The sequence below is a fragment of the Temnothorax nylanderi genome, unplaced genomic scaffold (genome assembly GCF_030848795.1).
Source record: "Temnothorax nylanderi isolate EJ_2023f unplaced genomic scaffold, tnyl_v1.0 TNYL_tig0096_pilon, whole genome shotgun sequence".
In the NCBI taxonomy this organism is placed as follows: domain Eukaryota; kingdom Metazoa; phylum Arthropoda; class Insecta; order Hymenoptera; family Formicidae; genus Temnothorax; species Temnothorax nylanderi.
Window position 1 is genome coordinate 403447 of NW_027249158.1, and position 21698 is coordinate 425144.

Below are 21698 nucleotides of genomic sequence, written 5' to 3' on the forward strand. Positions count from 1 at the left end.
AATGGCGTGTAAACTTCTACTCAGCGAAGAACGTAGCCAACACGTTTATATAAAGTCAATTAATAAGCTCGCCTTTTATTTTGTACTTCGGTTCGATGTAATTCCTGTATTATACATTTTGATATTGAATATCATATATGTAATTCGTTCGTTTATCGTAGTTATGAGTTTTTGACGTCAACAACGACGTAAAACAATGATGTCGTTCTTATCAGTGCTATTTTTGTAACACACTGATCGGCGCGGCCGATCCTTTTATTATACATGTGCAGCGGAGCTCCATTTGTCAGTGTCCAGTTTATCGGCGTGACGTCGACTCGAGCTGAACTTCCTCAACGATGTTGTCAGGCATTTGATACCTGTCTCGGTCATCTGTTTCATAGATCAAAGGTCGGTCACTCTTGCTTAAATTAAACCTATAAAGATTTAATCTATGTACACGGGAATGCACTGATCGTTATATGATGGATTTATCAGTTTTGTTATCTTTACTCACGTTTTATCTGTTAATCTTACATGCGATTTTTGTAAGCAAAAAGCTTGAAAATTAACAGATACTGCTAAAAGCAAAGATATAAATCTTTGAATATACACGGAAAAAATTGCATTACATCTAATTGGAAATCCCGTTAATACAATAACAATAATGAAACAATTATTTGTTTTGATAAAACAAAAATATTAACGTATTAAATTAACAAGATTATTTCCAATTACACTAATGCTTTTATCTACATACATTATTTTTTACCGTGTACGTATGCATTATGAGGAAAATTTTAGCTGAAAAATTGTTTGCAAAAATATTGCAGAACTATTTAGTAATACTGACGTACTAATGTAATTGGGCATTGTGTCATTCACATTAGACTCATTAAAAGTTAGCGTATAAATGTTTAATTAATGATCCGCGTCTTGCCAATCTTAATGGAGCTGAAAAATAAACATTCGTTGTAGTATCTTAATGTTACTAAATTTGCAAACGTAACAACAAAATGCTGTAACATCTGGAAAGAATCACCTATTTTAAATGACAATGTTCCGTTTGAGAAGCTTATGGGGAAGGAGAGATCTCGTGCTCTGTTTCACATTTTTACCTTGTATTTAGCATATGTAATAAGAATCGCTTTATATATATCGAAAAATTTCAAGAACACTATACGGGCTCCTTCCTTTGCCTACGGATTCAATTCTATTGTACGGATATCCATTGCCCATTTATTTGCTCGTTACAAACGTAGCGATTGAATTCGTATCGCGAGGCGGTGAGAGTGCAATGATTCGCGCGTTCTCAACAGCTCGGACGCTCGGAGAACGTCGAATCGCCGAGATCCATTTTCACTCTCGCTCATTGCTTAAGCGTGATCGAGTGAGAACTCTAGGAACAAAGAATATCGGCTCTTATCTGAAGTGCGATAAAAAATTTTTTTTATTGGAAAAAAAAACACTTGACGTATCTTTTGCCGTTACCTCCGAGATTCTCTTCGAATAAGATATAGTAGCATATACGCGGAAGACTGAAAAAAGTATTTACAATTTCCTGAGCTGAAATTATCGCCAAATTAATTGTTAAATTCGGGAGCGTGTTATTCTTTTCATGCAATTTATTTTGTATGGCAAGTATATTGGTAAAATTGTAAAATAATCGAATAAAAGTAAGTAGAATTGATTCTATTTATATCGAATGGCGTGGAAATATGTTTCGCATTGAAATAAAATACAAGAGGAGTATATACAAATATGTACGCGAGTTGCGCACCGATATGTCTTTTGATGTGGTCGGATTCTTTGTATCAGGTTTCTCACTCTCGTTCTTACATCCCATTGTACCTTATGCATGAAGAGGTATCTCGGAGGGCTATATTTATCCGCTCCAAACCCTCGTTTCTTTGGTGCTATACGGAGTATCGCGCAGCGCCGCAACCGTAATCTCAGCTCGCAGCGTGGCGACCGTGATGATAATAAATAAATGGCGACGGAGATAGGCGCGAAGAAATGGACCACGGGACGCGGCCAAGTGATAAAACCTCTTTCCCCGTATCGTTTTCGAGCGGACTTGTAGGCGGAACCCGCTCGCGCGCGTCCGCAAATAAGTCGGCGCGTTGCCTATTATAGATACGCGATTACGTCCATTATGCAGCGAGTGTCCGTCGCGAAAAGTGATCCTCGTCGGGTTATATAAAACGAGTTTATTCGTACTGACGTGGCGCGAATTGGCGCTATAACTGCTGCGTTAACATATTGTGCATTCATGCATTATTGAAAAGTCTCCGCAACTCATAGACCGTAGAGTTAGATTTCGATAACAGCGCCGATGATTAATCGCGAGTGCGATAATTAAATGCCGGCGTGGCATCGCGTGGTTGCGTAAAACGTCGTGGATGCGCTGACTCTGTCCGTCCGCGGCGCGGGCTTTATCGTGATACTCTGTTTTTCCTTTACTCGATCCCCGTAAGGAGAGAACTAATCTACAAGCTTGACGACAAATTCGCGACGCCTTTATAAAACCCATCGTGGCTTAACGTGAGAAAATACCGTTTCGACACGACGGACGACATTGTTCTACACTTCGCACTCTCGTTCGCAGGTGAAACGCACCTACTCATCGAGTGTTGACTCTGCGTGCACGCCACTCATTAACTACTCTTACGAGTCAACGAGTACCGAGAAGCTATTAACCTCTCGCGAGGATACAACGTAAATGTCAAATCTCTCGAAAATTATTACATGATCGTCGTGATAAATGTAACGTTAACGAGCAGATCCGATTTGTTTCGACTGCTCGATGCCGCTTATTCGATTCTTTATATTTTTTTACTGGAAAAACACCACAATGCACGAATTAAATTTACAAATTTAATGTAAATTAATATTACATGTATAAAGGTTTGGGAACGTTCCTCACAAAAACGCCTTGTAAGCCCTGCGGGGAGAAACAATAAACGCGCATACATACATATATTACATGTATAAATTTAAAATGTATAATACACAGAATTTTATTCCACAAGGATACTGTTATTGAATTCTCATCGACATAATTACTCCGTGTTATTTATCTAAAGTTATAAATACATGTATATATTTATGCATATTATATAACTTGGCAAATTTATAGAATGTTTACACATTTTAATGAAACAGCGGCGATTAATTAAAAAATCCTGTTCTACGCAAGCATTTCAACATTTTTCAACATGAACGATACATTCCGCGTTAAACATTTTTGGAAGCGTAAAAAAGGCATCGTGTTATTATTTAACGCTTTCACGCTTGCAACGTATCACCGCCACCGGTGACAAAAACAGTCGTTGTGCAAACGTTAAACGGCAGTGAAAGTATTAAGTAAGTTGTTGATATTTCTTAATTCCGTCTAATCATAAATAATTGTTTCTCGCTTTTTCGACGTCTGCAATTTTACAATCGTGGTTTATGAAACGATTTTATAAAACCAGTCGAGATCGATTTTATTATATCGGATTATATGGAAATGGCGAACGCGCGCTCGGATCTCGTGTTAGTTTTATGTCCCGTATCTTTCTCGCCGATAGAGCCGGAGATATTTCACGCAGGCACGACCCGCGATTGGCTCCACAGGAACATTCACTCGCATTGGATTATTTCTGTTGGCAATCAAACGTCAGCTCGTAGCGTAAGAACAAACGAAAAGTAAAATCGAGAAAATTCCGAAGCTTTATGAGAGAACGTTACAAAAAATGATACGGGTCTATTGGACCAGATATAAGTTAAAAGATCACAAGCGCGTTTGTTACGCAATTACAAAAAAATTGTTTTTAAATACCGCGATCGGTGAGCAAATATCGAACCACTAAAATCTGTCAATTATAATCGTGTCCTTTTTGCACCAATGAAATGTAAACTTGGACTAAGGGAACTTGGCCTTCGAACTATTGTCCGATCAAAATTAATCATCAACATATATAATTATTAAGTCATTTATTACCATTATCATTGCACTGGTTTTTATTACTTAAATATTTCCTAACAATTTATTAAAGTATAATTAAATTTATGATTTAAAAGAGGTCAGATGTAACACGTGGCATTAAAAAACGTTACAAATAAGTTAAAAAAACCTTTTGTCATACTCATTATTGTTTGGTCTCGCGGAATTTTTAACTTTTTGCATAATCTCAGTATTTTCCATTCTGTATTTTCTACTCATTATTTCTTTCTTTGATATGCTTTTAATGCGTCGCATAAAATGTCGAATTACACTTCTTTTTAATGATAATTCTAAGCAGCTAGGAAGAATTGCGTTTGAAACAGTGCGGAATGCGAATAAAAGAGGATTATAGGCGGTCAGTCACAATGTACCATTGTAGCACGCTCTGGAACGTGCGGCATTATTCTCTTGCCGTACTTCCAGATTCGCGATATTTACCTCCCATTCAAAAACTCGAATCAAATCCACAACATTTTTTTTAAAACGGACCATGTCAATAACAGCGCGAACAGAAACGCATTTCTGTTCTTTTTAATCTTGAAAGAGAGAAAATTCTTTTAAGTGTTTAATCTTTTAGTTTTAATGTGTCGATATCCTAATGAGAATAAATCATTTATTTCATATAATAATATATTATATGAAATATAATTGAACTTTCTAAAATTGAGTAAATAAAATTTCTCAGTTACACGATTTCAATTATAGATTTTGATCTTCGAGATACCGTTACAAATCAAAAGTCACATCGGTTCGACGCAGTAGTTGCATAATAAAAGATCGCCGTAGCAGGATTAAGGATTAACATTCACATACATATCGTATCCTTGTGTGTCAAATGAAATTATCAAGTCTCTTTCTCTCTTAATATCGAAAGCGAAGCGAGTGGAGCCGCCGCCGTCGCCGCGAGGCGAAGGGGAGATCCACTTCCTGGTTGCTATAACGTTCGCTTTCTTTGTTTCGTTTGAGAGCGAAATCTGTGTGCGAGGCGGGAAAAAGACCGGCTCGCGCGCGCGCATTCGAGCGCTCATCGCGTGAAAGTACGAGCCTAGTTTATCTGACCGACAATGTTGCAGTATTACGGGGCTGCGCGCCAAGCGCCAGAGAACCCGATGCTTACCGCGAACGTGACCTTTTTCTGGTATTTAGAATAGCCAAGGCATTTGCAGAAGACGCTCCGCCGCGCTCTCTTGCCGCGCGAATCAATCTTCCATGGCATTCTTTCCCAGGATGGCATTAATGACAGCGATGACAGAAGGAGCGACGTGCCGCTGCCATGCCGTCGCGCTCGTCCTCGCGAAATTCTCTCGCCGCTTGACGCTCTCGGTGTTTCCCTCCTCGTGCGATTACGCCTTTGGCACGCTGCCTCGTTCACGAACAAAATCGAGCGTTAGTTCACGCCGCGAATACCTAATGATTTCGCGAACGCGGGGAATTAACTTAATATACATGTTCCACTGTCCTCTGTTAATTTTCAACGTTTGCTCGACGCTCCGTGGAATCGATATCGTTATGAATGAGAGAGCCGCGCACGTAACAAAGTCATGCTGCAATGCAAATAATGTAAGAGAGTTTTGTTTGAGATAATTGAGCAATTATATTCGTATCGGCCTGTACAGGCTATTATCAAGATTCGCGGTCGGTTGCATAAGCGCTCGTAACGTGGTTTGTCATGACTCGACTGGTGATGCGATACCCGATATATTGTCATTCAATCGAGCCACGTAAAAACTAAGGGTTTTTTTCGTCGTTTGCTGTCCCTCCCCCCCCCCCCCCTAAGAAATGTACGTACATTGTCAGTAAGATAGTATAATGAAGAAATGCCCAAATAAAAGAGTTATCATTTATTAACAGAAGTGAATACATCTTTATTTTACGTAATTATCGGAAAATGTAACTATATAAAAATATGAAATATAATAAAAATATATAATTTTTAGCTTATGAATTTTTTCGTTATGTAAATGTATTTTTATAATCTTACGAACGGTGCTACGTTAATCCGAAAATCCCGCAAATTTCAATTTATTCTATTCCGAATCTCCGCAAGTTCGCACGTTGTTCTGATACAATTTGCATTGAAAAAAAAAAAAAAAAAAAAGTTAAAGCTGTTACAAGGATAGAGAGAAGCCTCTCTCACGTATTGAACGGAGAAGTTTCGCATGTAGAGTCGCTATACCGCCGCTAAAGGCTATAGAACATAGGTCTCGCGCGACGTAATGGTCGAAATAAAAAAAAAATATCACAGTAGAAACGGGTCGCGAGCGTGCGATTTCGAGTGCACGATCGATCGACAAATTGATAACGACGCGAAGCTATGCTAATGGACAAATCGTTGTCGTTCGTGGGATTCCGATTCCCAACGGTATCTCGCGCAACTCGTATCGCCGATAAACCGGCGAGCTCGCGTGCCGCGCCGAGGACGTGCATTCACGTAAGTCTTCGATAGCTTTTGTGCAACATTGCTACGTCGTAATGATCACCGGGGCTAATTAGGTTGAGCTCCCGGAGTGTTTTAATTCCGATCGGCTTTAGTTAGCTCCATTTTTGGCGACGTTACTGTTCGTTTATTTAGCCATTTGGGACTAATGGACAGCAGGCACGGCCCGTGAGTGAGTTACGAACGAGTTTTTTCTTTCTTTCTTGCGGCTCCGATAAGTGAACAACGTGTACTTCTTCTACAACTATATATGTTTATCAGTAAAAATAATGCATGCTCTTAGAATGAGGAGACTTGTGTCGACGAGTTTAGTGCACGGCATACGTATTTCTGAGATATCTAATATCTATTTTGAAATGTGGTATATTTGATGTCCAATCAAGAATTCCGAGACTCTTGTATTTATAAATATATTTACGGAGCAGCTGTTGTGAATTTACATTAGTTTCCCGACCGCGTGTTTGTCGAATACAAACGATTTCGTAAGTTGCCTCAATTGTTTTCAATCGGCTTCGCCAATAACGGGTTTCTGACCGTAATTATTTCTTGACGAAAATTACAAGATTATAATTGAATGCAATATGTTAATGCTTGATTGAATGTTTTACGTGCTTAAGTTGGGGTAAAGTCTGTGAACATATGTACAAAATTTTATTGCCTAGTTTTTCTATAAATATATTTTTCTGTAAACAATTATTATTTATTCAATTAATTTTATACAAAATTTTGTGTTACTTTTGATTAATTGTTGAACAACGTAAAACATTATTTGCAAAGTGACAATATTTAATATCCTGAAAATAATAGACAATAGACAATATTTTCAAAAATATACGGGAAACAAATGATGTTATAGTAACAGTATTAGCTAACAGAAATCTAATTGAAAATAATCTTGTTAATTTAATGCTGTTAACTAATGCTGTTAATACAACGCATAATTTTTTTCTGCATAGCTTTATTTATTGACACAAGTGCACAGTTTCGATTACATTGAAAAGATGATATTTGATTCGTGTATCAATATGTTAAAAGTTAAAGTGCAGCATTCGACATAATAGAATCGCACGATCTTTTATTACGCGCATCGTGCTACTTGTTGAAGATCGAGGCTGTTGCACCAGAGGTCGTACATCGAAATCGTTCCGTCACGTACGATGACAAGCAAAATGAAACTCAAGGAGTCGCCTTTCACGAGGTGTTTACGGTAGTGGAACAAGACGTCGTCTTACTTTGACACGTTGTTTACGGGGCAGGCAATCTGATTCTGTTACGGCTACGCGTCGTAGTTTGAATGAAACTTAACTGATTACTGCTTTTACGTTTTAAGGTGCATTTTCAATCATAATGCGCAATATACTTCACCGTCTTTATAACTTGACGCAGTTATACCGACAAACAATGAGATAATAATTCTACTAATTTAGAAATAGACATATAAGTTTAGAAAATACGATTAAAATTTTTTTTTAATGTAAAATGAAATAAAATATCTATTTATATAATATTACGTCAAATATGCAATAATAATATTACAAAATTTGTTGGATCACGTAATGTTTACTTTACTTAATAACTAATTATAGGATACGTGTATTATCGCTGATAAATAATGATTAACTTATTTTATATATTATTCTATATAATAATATATTCTGTAATACACATTCCGTATTCCAGTCTATAATCATTGCAGGAAGTTAGATAATTTTTAAAAAATTACTGTTTTTAGAAGGCTTTGACATACATTTTGCACGTCGTTCACATTATCATGACGTCGAATTATGCAACTAAAACAAACGCGATAAACGCGAGCGATTTAAAATATGCAGATTATGTCGGCGCACAAGAAACGCCGTTATCATGTTAGACGTACCCCATAATGTTCCTTGCAATTATACGCATTTTACATTTCGGCAAGTCGCTTAGCGTCGCGGCACAATTCGGTTGCGCTTAGACAGGATAAATGGGGGGGAGTAAATTGCACGGGTCTCGCAGGATCCATAAAGCTGTCACAATTTCGCGCGACGGCGGAAACCGGTGATTTTTGCACGTATTTTACAAGACGGTCGCGGCGAAGATTGCACCGTGCAAAATGGCGCCGTGCTTCGATTTGTTACCGATGTTGTAAAGTTTCCTGATGGCAGACTACCACGAGACTACACGGGAAGCGAGTAGCAAGAGAGATATATAGAAAGAGAGAAAACCCGAATAAAGTCTCGGGGACGGAAGTAGCTTGTCTCTGGGCCAGCTTTCATCCTGTTGCATTTAGAGATTCCACGATGCACGTGCACCGGGTGCCATTGTTTCACTTCGGGACTTCCTCGTTGCCAGAAACACGCCTGTGTCTCTCGCCTCGGTGCCTCAGCGTCGCTTTATTGCGACGTTACGTTTCCACCATTAGTCATCTCCCCACCAGCAAAATTGGGCTATTACCAATTCGCGCGTGTGCGTGCCTCGTGTTCGTTTAAAAGGAAGCAACCGAAGGAAGACATGTGTGCGTGATTCCAACACAAATTTGCATGAAATAATTTATTATTCCCGTTATTTCTTGATTGAGGAACGATAATAACGATAATAACGATAATATTTCGAATGAAAGGAAACACACTTTGATCAATGCATATTTTTGTAAAATAATACATTATTATCAATCGTTTTATCAAAATGTGTTATCATTAAACAGAGATATTTAACTTTCTTCTTCTCATCAAAAAAGTCCACGAGTGACTGTGAATGCCTTTGGCAGTCCTGAAGATGGATATTGGAAAGACTTCCAGTGAAAATTACTATGATTAATGTTGCTTTGACTTGAAGAAACTGAAATGATATTACGTAACTTTCAGGAAGAATATTAGACATCGTCTGGTGGAAAAAAAAAACACAGAAATACTGTATTCAAATGTTGAATTTAAATGTAAATTTTACTTCGAAAAAGATTTCTAGTAAATAACAATCAGTCCATTTTACGAAGAGATAATTTTCTGCATAAATTATATGGATAAGAATTCAAATTTCCCCTTCTCTCTCTCTCTCTCTCTCTCTCTCTCTCTCTCTCTCTCTCTCTCTCTCTCTCTTCTCTTTCTCTTTCTCTCTTTCCCCTCTCTCTCCTTCAGTTAGAAATTATGCTTTACACATTATACGTACATTGTTTCTTAACGGTATAAATCTTGCGACATTTATTTTACGCCACGTTTGTTTTGTGCCACGTCGAAACTTATTGCCCACGACTAGTCGTCAGTTTTTTTTCTTTCTGGATACCGATTGCCAAGCTCGCTTGGACGGAAGTCTGATAATCGCATATGCGTCAACAACATTCATGCGCTTGTGTGCGCCGCAGTTACGCAAGCTGAAGTTTTCAACCGTGGAGACTGGACCTCCGGATAACTACGAGGCTTCGGGCTAAATCGATAATCAAATATACATGTTTGCGGCCGTTTCTTACATCGCGCTGATCGGATAAATAGTGACGCACGAGTATTTTAATTAGAAGTTCTCTCCATTGATGCTTTCTTGCCAGGTCGTTTAAGAACTATGTTTAAAAAAATCCACAAGCTACTGTGTAATTTACAGTCGTCAATTTGTCTGTCCTGCGAAAATTATTAGATAATAATTTAAATGACAAATAATGTAGCAGTAATGAACTTTATGCGTTTAACGACTCACGCCGCGATATTTGCGTTTCCTTCGGGAAGTTATAATCGCGATTGACTACCAAGTAATGTGGCTGTTTGAATATTGTCAATAAAAGTCTATATCAGGGAGTTTTTTCATATGAAATATTATGCAATGAAGATTTCGAATTCGCAGAATTTTTATTACGTGATACACTCGTGACTATATCAATTCTATATTGGGATTTTTCATGTCTCGACGAGGTTTTTTTCTCCGCGAGACGAACGTTTTTATGAATAACGGATATCTTCCGAGTATACGAGTATATGGTGTGTTCCGATTATCGTGGATTCTTTGATACTTACTCATAATCGGCCGGCACTCTTTCCGGTTTAACTTTAAAGATCGAAGTCCCTAACGCAGACGTGACACCAAACGACATAGGAGGTTGATGCGCGTCGGAGTATTCCGACGATTTTCGCCCACTGCGTTTACGGATTGGCTCGTGGAACAGATGGAGGACGCGCTACGATAATTTTAGACATTAGCGACATTTCCGTGTGTGTCAGTGGGTCACCTTATCTCGTGAGAACGCGTTTTCTCGCGGTGCACACACAGAACGCGTGATCGAACGACCCTCCGAAAAACGGAGGAGGTGTCAACCGTGAAGAAATACCGAAGCGTGTGCATGTGTGACGAGCGAAAAGCGGTCGATGATCCGCAGGAATGTTCCACAGACCCTTTTACTGTAGCTTCTCAGTGTCTGTCACAGAATTCCATCCGACGCGAAAACAGAGCGGAATCAAGTATCCTCTCGCATTTTCGAGATTTATGTCTGTCACGAAATTCCATCCGACGTGAAAACGAAGCGGAATCGAGCACCCTCTCGCATTTTCGAGGTTTATGTTACAGCGTATTCTTAATTCATAAGGTAACACTTCCGGAGAAAAACTTGTTGAAATTGTATTCTTACTTTGCTCTACTCGTAACATTACGTTTGAATATTTTACACGTATCTGTTTAGCAGATTGGGAGTTTCTACTTCTTAAAGAAATTGTTTAAAGGGAAAGATAGAGAAGCGCAGGAGAGCTTAGGGTACTGTTAATCTCTTGGTTAATCTCTAAGAAGAGAGATAATAGTACTTAAAAGATCACAGATATCAGCCGAGATTAAATTAATCTACCGATCATAGTCCGGTCTAACTTTATGATTTCGCACTATCGTTAATCACATAATAAGTTGCAGTATAATGAATAAAGTTCTATCTTTCATGCGCGATACCGCCGTTTGTTATCACAGAAAATTATCGTCGAATTGAAAGTTTTACTGCTGACTAATTGCTATTTCCATTGGAAATAGCAATTAATCAGCAGTAACTTGAAGGTACATCTCACACCGTGGACAACGCTCGATTTTAAAAACATGAATCTCAGATCAGTGCACTTTCAATTCTTTATCCGAAATTATTCCAATAATTGGAACAATTTAAGCAATAAAAAGTGAATCTTTTGTCTATGTCTAGCATCGATCGGGCGGAGCGGGTATTATTCCACGCGCGGACTTGATCGTGAAATTAATTTGCGTGTACCTAATGAGCTCGGCCGCAAAAAATTGCGGCTTATTTTATAGTTTGTTTGCCAGACGTCAGTCGTTAGCCAGGCGCTTCGTGAATGTAAATTTATCCGGTTGGGTAATATACGCGCTGCCGCGCCGTTCTCGCAGAAACGAGAAACGCCACTTGATCCTTCGAATACGGATACCGCTCCTTCTCTCTCGCCGTTTCCTGTCCTTGGCCGTACCTCTCTCTTCGCGCGAGAGTTCGATCATGGGCTTCCCTTTCCTCCGAAAGGTCGCCGATCAACCTCGGTCAGATGCATCTACTCCGTCTCGTAAAAGGGATGGTGACGATGAGGTTGTACAAGGCTGCCCTCTTACAAACTGGATTCTCTCTCTCTCGCTCTCCTTCTTTCTCTTCGACTCGTTATTAATACGAGGAGGAGACTCGTTAATTTGTTGTCGAGTAATTTTCTTCAGCTCGGTTTTAACAGCTCCGAGGCGAACCATAGAATCTATCTTGTGAACTATTTTCATCTATTCTTGGATCAAAAGAACCTTCTACATTTATCTGCTTTTTCTCCTAATTTTTTTCATACAGTCCGATCTCTTGTGCGCTTTTTATTATTTTTCTCTCAAGTTTAGTTATAATGATCGAATTAGAGACAATTTTTTAATCATACATGAAAAAATTGACTAATCTTTTGTTTTTAAAGATTCATTATAATTGAAATTTATTATAAATTTCGGAAAATAATTGTAAATTTAAAATCTTCTATAATTTAACTCCACTATGATGCACATCATGTTGTTTTCTGATTTCTTAATCTTTCTATTTCTAAAATTGCTCTTAAGTGGCTATATAGTTTCTTGAATATCTTTTTGCACTTGACATTATATTAAAATTGTTTTGTAAATTGGACAAGTCAAACGTTTGAAAGAGTTTAATCGTAGAGAGACGTATAATTAATCCAAAAATAATACAAGATGTAATTGCTCATAAAAATATCCTTAAAGATATCGTGACGAATGTGATTGGATTCAAGGAACTTATTAAAAAAAATAAAAAAAAAACAAGCACACAATGTCGCTGAGATAATTGCAACTTGCGATAATCGTATTCTGCGCCGATATCGTTGCACTCTTGAGCCGCGTTGGCCTGATATAATATGCACGGCGACTATTTTTGGAGAAACGTAATCGCTAGAAGAACTGCATAAGAGATTTAAAGAAACATGTTGATCCCGTTGTTAACTTTTGACCCTTGGTCCCTTTGACCCTTTGACACAGGATGCGATAGGTTCTTTCCGATATTTCGTAACAATGTTTAGAAAAAGATATCTACAATATGAAAATCGGCAGACAAAGCGTAAATATTTTGTATCGATATGTATGGGTCTGTATCATCGTGAGTATTCGGCACGAAAATCATAAATTTAAAAAACCTTAAATTTTTGCGAGACTCACGCGATAACCGATTTTCACTTGAAAGCTTTTCGGATAATCACTCAAGTTCGAAATATTTAAAATACTTTACGTAAAAAAAAAAGTTGAAAAAGTACGACTAATTTTTACCAAGAAATTATTAATTCCAACTTTTTGTATTTATGCGATTAGATAATACGAGCGGCGCGCGCAGCTCGCACGCTATTTATAGAAGTTAAAAAACTTACACGATAAAATATCAAATAGCTCAGTAATAATCTTATCATTTCGATCCAACGACGTTCGAATAGTTTCGTTAAAAAATATACATAATATTTTTTAAATTATACTCAAACGATAAGAATCTTATAATGCATAATAATATTAAAGATAATGTAATTACTGCAATTGCACGCGATGCTTAATCGTCTACAATTCCAGACTTCTGAAGTCGTAAATAGCTTGCATCACTTGCGCAGACGACCGAGAGAGAAATCGTGCTCGTGAATAACAACAATATCACCAATCTTTCAAAATTAATGAATGTTTAAATGTTCGTTAATTACATTGTTGCCGTATTTGACCTGATATACCGAGGTTATATATTTTCGATAAAGAGCAAACAGCCCAAAGGTTGTTAATGGTATCGTAATGTTATTTGTTAACATGAAGCAACAACGATAAATCGTGCGAGCTACACTTTCTGATTACTCTATATAAAATCTGTGTGACAAATGCAGCCGTAATTGCACGTATAACTGGTATTTCATGAAACTGCATATTATTAATATCAACGATTTGGATTATTGCTAGAATATGAAATCAGGAAAAGTCGATGTTCTATACGCTTTGAAAAGCGACTCTCGCTCCATGTTGTGCTGTGTACGAGGATGATTCTTTTACGTAGACATAGAATCGTATTTTATAAGGTATCGGGGTTGACGTTAGGTAGTAATTGGCTTACAATTAGCAGAAGTCAAAGGTGAAATATCACGGGTTGCGATAATGTCATATGTTTTAAGTAAGTTACAATGTAATGAACAACGAGATAATGGGTATGAAAATACTCGATAAATAATCTTATCTATAATACGTGTTTATTTACCACATGTACGATTTTATTTTAATAAAAAGTTAATTCAAGGCAGATAATGGTAATGATTGTTTTACTCAGATTTACGCTATTAATATTAAAATATAAATAGTTGCAAAATTAATGAGATTCTCTCATCAAAATCTTGCTGAAGATGGCACTTTTCCAATATTAAGATATAAAAAAAAACGATTCTAATTTAGAGAGATTACATAAATCAAATATTAAATAATATCAAATATTACGAGCTCTCTATAATACAAAAGAATTTTTTTTAATCATACGCAAATATCAAACTCAGTTATCGCCGATATAAATAATATTAATTATCTTAATGAATGAATTATATTATATCTACTGATAAGTGAATCAAGACAGGTATAATTTCGACTGAAATTCTTAGAACACATTAAGATTAATCTGTACATTTAATTTTTGTGTCTTTAAGTTTCAATCATTGACGTTAAAAAAAATCGTGCTTCACTTCGAAACTGTATTTATATGTAATATTATATATTTATGACATTCCAAACTCTGCTAGTATAGATGCCGATAAATTTTCAACATATCATCATTCTTTCGCATAGCTTCACGTGCATTCCTACTCACGTGACGGATTCTACGTGCGCATGTAGAGAGAAGGAGAAGATTTGTGAGGGAACGAGAGGTCGAAAGTGCGATCCTGGCAAAGCTCCTTAAGTATTTATACGTATTATTGAACTCGGCTCTTTTAAAGCCGAAGTCTTAAGGTGTGGCGCGCAGAGCTTTTAGCGTTTTAACGTTCAACGATTATAATGCTCAACGAAACAATCCGCCGAGCGGGAAATGTGGGGATGCTTACGACGAAAGCGCATTCGTTGCGTTACATTGCGCGATGTTAACGATGTTCGCGCGATTAATTCACACGTGGCTTTGTCGCCGTACCAATGTAAAACGCACGCTGCATTGTTATGCATAAATAGAGTTACTTAATGGCACGCAAATGGGAGAATTATAATAGCGCGGCGCGTCATCGTGCTCTCGCGCGGCCGGCGCGGCTAAAGAACAGATTTACCCGCGAATTACGCCGCTCGCGCTCGTCCGTCGGTGACACGTACAAACGTACTTATCCGCGACACTTTCTCGTCGCGCGAGGCTAACGGGCCCTCGAGATGTCTCGATACTTCGCGCTCCGAGCGATCCAATCGTTTCCAGTCGTTATGCAATCGCGAAATAAATTATCATTCCACTGTGCAGCATATATTTTATGTAGCATATTTATCCTTTGTATGTTACATATTTATATGGTGTCACAATTGTTTGGAGATCGAAACGTCAAAAATTGCTATAAATAAGATTTATATTTCTTCAACATTTGAGATTATTTTCTTTTATATTCAAAAATTCGTTAATACTAGAAGTAATTTTTGTCTGCATTACGCGATTATAATAAATTATTTAACGCAAGGAATTTAACGCACATAATTTCGCGAAATTACTTCAAGTAGCGTAATCGCTACGCCAATGATGTATGCTCTCCTAATAAACGTAATTTAACTGAATCGCACGTCTCTGCGTACCTAATAGTTAAACCGTACTGCAAATTTAATCGTCAAGTGATAATCTCACGTTAGTTGAAAGCTAACTACATGAATACCTATATAGGATAACTCGCTTCGTTATACGCGACCGTCTCCGTCGGCTTTTCGATAAACAGGAATCCATTCAAACTAATTTGAAAGCAGTACTCTCCGCCTTCGTTGTTCGGCACGTTTGGAAGCCTGATAAGAGTTTCTTTACCGCTTCGGCGAAACGAGTAACGGAAAATTTCTATCATCATCGTTAACAGGATAATGTTCTGCCCCATGATCTTGCAACGATGATGACCGAGAGAGTACTCCGGTAGTTGAATCGCGTTGAAGCCGCCGCGAACTTGGTCGACGTAGCCATCAAGGGTTTGCTTAACCTCGGCAAGGTCGCCGTGTTTCCTGGCGAAACCCCTTCGGGTTTCCCTCTCTATTATCCTCCTTTTTCTCGTCCCCCACGCGTTCGCGCGCCCCGTCCCTTTTCGCTTCCTTTCTCCTTGCCGCCCGTCCCTCGCCAAATCAGTCGATACGATGTCGTTTTTCCTCTGTCCTCCCTCTTCCCCTATCACATCCCTTCTCTCCCTGCGCCATCGCATCAGCTGAGTCGTATTTTGCGAAAATAACAGAGGTGACCCCGGTCCAACGTGACGTCAATGATTCGGTGACGGTTAATTATTAATTTAACGGCCGTTTGGATCTCAACTGACTTCCTTCCCTATGCGACCACGAATCTGATCTTCTCTTCTGCTTTTGCTTTTGCTTTCAACGCTGTATTTTCATTAACGGATCCTACGCACGAAATTCTCTCGAACTCGTGGCGACGACAGAAATTTTCCATTTCTCGCTTGAAGGAACATTTTCAGACTTCCAAAAGCGCTAGATAACGAAAGTACAACACATCTCGTTTATAAATTTAGCCTGATTACATTCCTATTTAGGCGATGGAGATGATTGTGCTTTTTTATGAGACAATTAATACCTCAGATATAACATTGCGGTTGATATCGCAATCTAAATTTCTTTAAAATTAAAGTAAAATGCCATATATGTTTTTTTTCTTACAAATTTAATATTTTCCCGTGAGATTAGAAGTATTATTATTTTTAGAGATAAAATAATAGTATGTGGGATAAAATATTGCGTTAACAAAAAAAGAATATTATTTTGCCATGTCAATACTGCTGTGTATAGAAAAGTGTACTTTATATGCTGGCTGTGTTAATTTAACTATTTAACAGATGACAGATCAAGAGATCAAATTTCCGGTATCTTATCTCCGGTATCTTATAACAGAGAATATCGAGAAAATTGTTTATAACTTCAGTCTTGGACCTTTGATTGTATATCACGGTGAAATACTTCGGCATGTGTGTACGGGTTAAAAGTTGTATGCTAATTTATGATAATCGTATTTAATATTATAACTGTTGTCAATTATGCGAATCGCGTTGCATCACGAAGATCTAATAAAATGAAGTTCAAGGACTTCGATGAATGTCGCAACGTGTGTGCCTCGCAGCTGCGCGACTGTCACGTAATTATAAAACCAGTTTTGCATAAAAGAGTTTGCATATTCTGATCTCTAAAAATGGGACGTGTATATTCGATGAGCGCATATACGTGTGTATCGCGTATGTAAACGTAAGACGAGATCTTTTACAGAACGATTGTGTAACAGTGGCAGATCCAAGAGTTGATTTCTCCCTTCCAAATTTCACACGCGGGAGAGCCTCTCGCGCAATTCGCGTGAAATTTTAATGTCGAATCCTCTAGCAATTCTATTAAGGGAAAAGTAGGCAAACGGATTTGTGTGTATCCACGTTTGTGATAGCGAAACGGATGCGCGCGCGCGCGCGCGCGCGTTTTACTTTTAAATGCGCGACTCCTCGGCGAATCAGGACGTGTTTACGACCGGGGAATTATCCGGCTGGAGAGATAGTTATATACGTGGAAAAATTACGGCAGCCTGCGCGAGATAAGCTGCCCGCAAGAATCGGGATTGAGGGTCGGGGAGGGAGGGAAGAGTACGACACGTGATGCGGGAGTGGGACGTATCAGCGCGGACGCTAGTCAACGCACCGAAGATCAATGACCAATGACGTCACGGTTGGTTCGCGTTGCTCGCGCACGTAACCGCTCGCGTTACCACACCACGCGCGCACCAGGATCATCCACACACGCCAGCCGCGTACGCATATATCGCGGTAGTAAATTTATATACGAGAGGTGCCTCGTTTCGTCTCTCGAGCATCCTTTTTTTTTCCCTCAAACCGCGTCAGATACTGCCATTTCGCTATCAGCGAACTCTCGTGTTTCTCTTTGCGCTTTTTAGCTCGGCTCTCTCGCTATCTTTCTCTCATCGTCTTCTATTGTGCATGTTTCCTTACGTCATCTGCGAGAGAACTATTCTTGTATGAGCTCGTGAAGATACGTGATCCATCTAAGAAGAACCCGGTTTTTAATTTCGAGAAAATTAATATCTTTTACCAATGAATTTTCGTCTGAATATTTTATTTTCACGCAGTGAGATAGCTTACTTATCGTAACATCTTGTATTAAACAGTTCTTTTTATTCATAAATTACATGATATATTTATGAACATAATACATTTAACAGGTGTATCTCTTACGTATGTATGTAATTGTGAAGAGTGGAAATTAGGAGCGGTTCGGGCTAATTTCCTAGTTGTCCCCCCTGCTCCCCTCCTTCCTTTCTCGTAGTTTACATTTTATATGAGAAAGAAGTGCACGTTGATATTCTCATTATGTACGATATTCCCACGTAGAGAAACCACGTGAATTATATAGTCTACAGCAATCCTGGTCCCGTTTATATATGTAATCTACGCGTAGATTATCTCTAAACTATTATTTCATACCAGCCCCGGGCCCATCTCTATGCACAAACAATAAAAGCGTGCATGGGATATCCAGGGAGAGGCTTCAGGCTTATGTATATGAAAGAAGTCGCGGATTCAATTTTTCTTTTTCAACTTGCTCCACGAGATTAGAGACGTGATGTCTCGTTATTCCGGTTATCTCGGACTTATCGCGTCTCTCTTCAACTTCAGATGAAAAGTCTGTCGCCGCGGTGCACGCAGTCATATCCCGCATAATCTTTTCCTCCCGCTACTTCAAAGACAGCGTCAGCTTCAACGGCACGACGATTCTTGTTCGCATCCTGGGTTATCGATAAGTGAGATACTCAAAGTGCTCAACGGCATAAACTCGGCAGATACCAATATCGAGAGAAAGGAATTTGAAGCTGAAAGACGTTAGAATGAGTCAAGTATAGATTGAGTTTCCCCTTGGTTTTATTCCAAGCGTAGTATTTTTATTATTATTATTTTTTTTAAGATGTTAAGTACCTTTATTTATATAGACGTCGCGGACTCGAAAAGGAAATTTATCATTATATTATTACATCGCGATCATAATCATAAATATACAGAATATCTACAAATCTGAATAGCTATGAAATAGTTTCTACATCGATTTATTTTATGTTCCTTCCTTTCAGACGAGCGTATATGTTTCAATTACGAACATCCGTATCTGATGTATAAATTAATTTTCTGCAAATTCGTGAATTGCGTGCAGCGCGAGGGAAACTCCGTGCCGCATTGTCTTTCTATCATTCAATCTGACGCACTTTACTTAACGTTTTCGACATGATTGCAGCGTCTTGTTTTCTATTACAACATACGTTTATACGAAACATGCCGTAGCACGATAATAAAGGAACAAAAGAAGAAAATAAAACGTAAAATAAAGCAAAAGATAAATTGAAATCTATACGGTAATCTGATATACAGAGTTTTGTGTGGTACGTGTATGGCACAGTATCTTCCTTTTTTTTTAAACCGAAAGGTTAAAAAATGTGGGAAATCTTATTCAAGATAAGATAATATTTTAATCTCAAGCAGCTTCTAATATCTCAAAATTCCCAACCATGCCTCTTTGTTCTCTATTTCATTCTCTATTTCAGTCGCAACATTTTATCCTTTGAATTATCGTATGTACATTTCATTTTGTGTTCCTCGTTTATTTTATTTTCATTTTTCGACTCGCATTTCAGCGCTGTCCATACGTCAACTGATGAAAACAATGACGAGTCGGGGATTCCCGGATGCGCGCGCGATCGCGAAATCGAACTTCTCCCTCCCCCCCCCCCCCCGCCTTTGCCTCTCCCTTTGCCCCCCGTTCCGCAACCGGCGTACATAACCGACGATGCACCCGATGCGGCACCGGCTGACGGTGGTCGGGTGCAACGACCCTCGCGGCACGAAACTGGGACATCCTCGGCTCTTCTACGACGTCGTCCCTACTCGCGTATACACGGTGACCCCGTTTTCCAGTTACGACGACGACGACGATTCTACGACCGTACCGCGCGTCCCGTTCGAACGAAGGCCGAATATTCATTTCGATTTTCATTCTCCTTGGCCACCTCTCACCGACGCGTAAGCGGAAGTCGCGGGGTGCCCCGAGCGCGATTCGAAACGTCGCCCCGTCGGCATACTAAACGCGAGCGACGAAGTCTTTATCAGCGTGAACGGCAAGAGGCTTTTACTAGCGTGAACAATAAAGTTTTTTTCTGATGCGTTAATTAGAGGCGCACACTTCAATGTAATCGTTAATCGGATTCTACATATAGATTTGATTTTTATTTATTAAGAATTTTGAAATTTAAATTTAACTACAAAGATATCTAAAATTGTAGATTTAAAGCTTTTTGCAAATTAATATTATGAATAACGAATATCGCGTTTTAATTTGAGATTAAGAGGAGAGAAATTCAGCGAACAGAAATGTTTCCTTGTGAATTTATGAAATGTGATTAATTTTTATTTGATGTAACTAAGTATATAATATCAATACAGAGAATTTCTATTTAGTTATTTTAAAAAATACATTTTTCTTATATATAGAATTACGCTCGATAATGCATAATAACGATTAAAAGTTTAGCTATCAATTCACCGTATAGCGACACCGTAAGCGTTACATTTTTACTCTTCCTTTATCAATTGATTTAGTCTCATTTTGAATTAATTATTTCAGTGCACAAAATAAAACGAACTTTTTGACAATTTTAATATTTCCAACGGTCTCGAAAACAAAAAAGTCAAAGAAATTTTACGAACTTGAAATTCAACTATACATGTTCTTATATTTGTACGTAAATCAAAGCTTTTAAACCGTTCACGGTTCGTCCAGTTTTCCTCGCGGCTAGTATGCTTGACGTTAAACATGTCTAAGATGCAAGAAAGATAGAATATTCAATTACGTCTTTCCTACGAAAGGTTTCAAATTGTCTAAGTGCGTGACAAGTGGCCATTCAGTCAAGAGAAAGTGGGCGAATTACCGGGTACTTGTGTAGGTCGACTCATACTTTCGACGCGACAGGTCAAGCCAACACAGCTGTCGGCACAACTGTCGAGACGTCCTTCCTTTTCTTGTCGGCTGTTACCTGCACGTCCTTCAGTTGATTCAGGCTACCGGCGTCATGGTGAAACCGGGCGGCGTTCACCCTCGATAGTATTTCCGCATTGTTATTTGCTCTCTTTCGGTATATCGAGCTGGCCGGCAGATGACTCAAACGATAATAGATCGGGGTTCTGCCGTCCGAGGTCGATTATTAGCACTGATCAACGTCGTTTGACGTCACGCGACAGTTAGCGATTTTCTACGAAAAACTCCTCTCGATGACGTGAAGAGGGCCTCGAACATATATTTCCTCTTAATTATATAGGTTCTTTGGCGAATCATGACTAAAAAATTAAGATTTATTCTCGAAAGGTATTACCAAACTTTGGTGATACCTTTTGAGAATAAATCTTAATTATCTGCTCAGGCTGTACTGAAAATCATTGTAAAATATGAAAAGTTTATCGGATGAAAAATACAATAACCCTTAGGTGGTACGCTCTGTACACTCTGTACAGTGTAGAATTTCTGGATCGAATTCTATTTCCAATTAACAAATCAATTGCGTTAGTAATAGATTCGTTATTGACTGCGAAACGATAAAACGTTTGA

General features: G+C 38.5%; 1 protein-coding gene across 3 annotated transcripts in view; it reads left to right on the plus strand.

Moving 5' to 3' along the window:
- Nucleotides 1–21698, plus strand: part of LOC139775316 (terminal nucleotidyltransferase 5C) — a 116841-nt gene that overhangs the window by 70139 nt on the left and 25004 nt on the right. Inside the window, exon 1 of one of the 3 annotated variants that reach the window (XM_071711223.1) lies at nucleotides 250–390. The exons of the other annotated variants lie outside the window; for them this stretch is intronic. Within the exon in view, the coding sequence (XP_071567324.1) occupies nucleotides 265–390 (126 nt within the window). The 5' untranslated portion in view covers nucleotides 250–264. Of the gene's footprint in view, nucleotides 1–249; nucleotides 391–21698 lie in introns of those variants that run through there. 3 annotated transcript variants of the gene reach the window in all.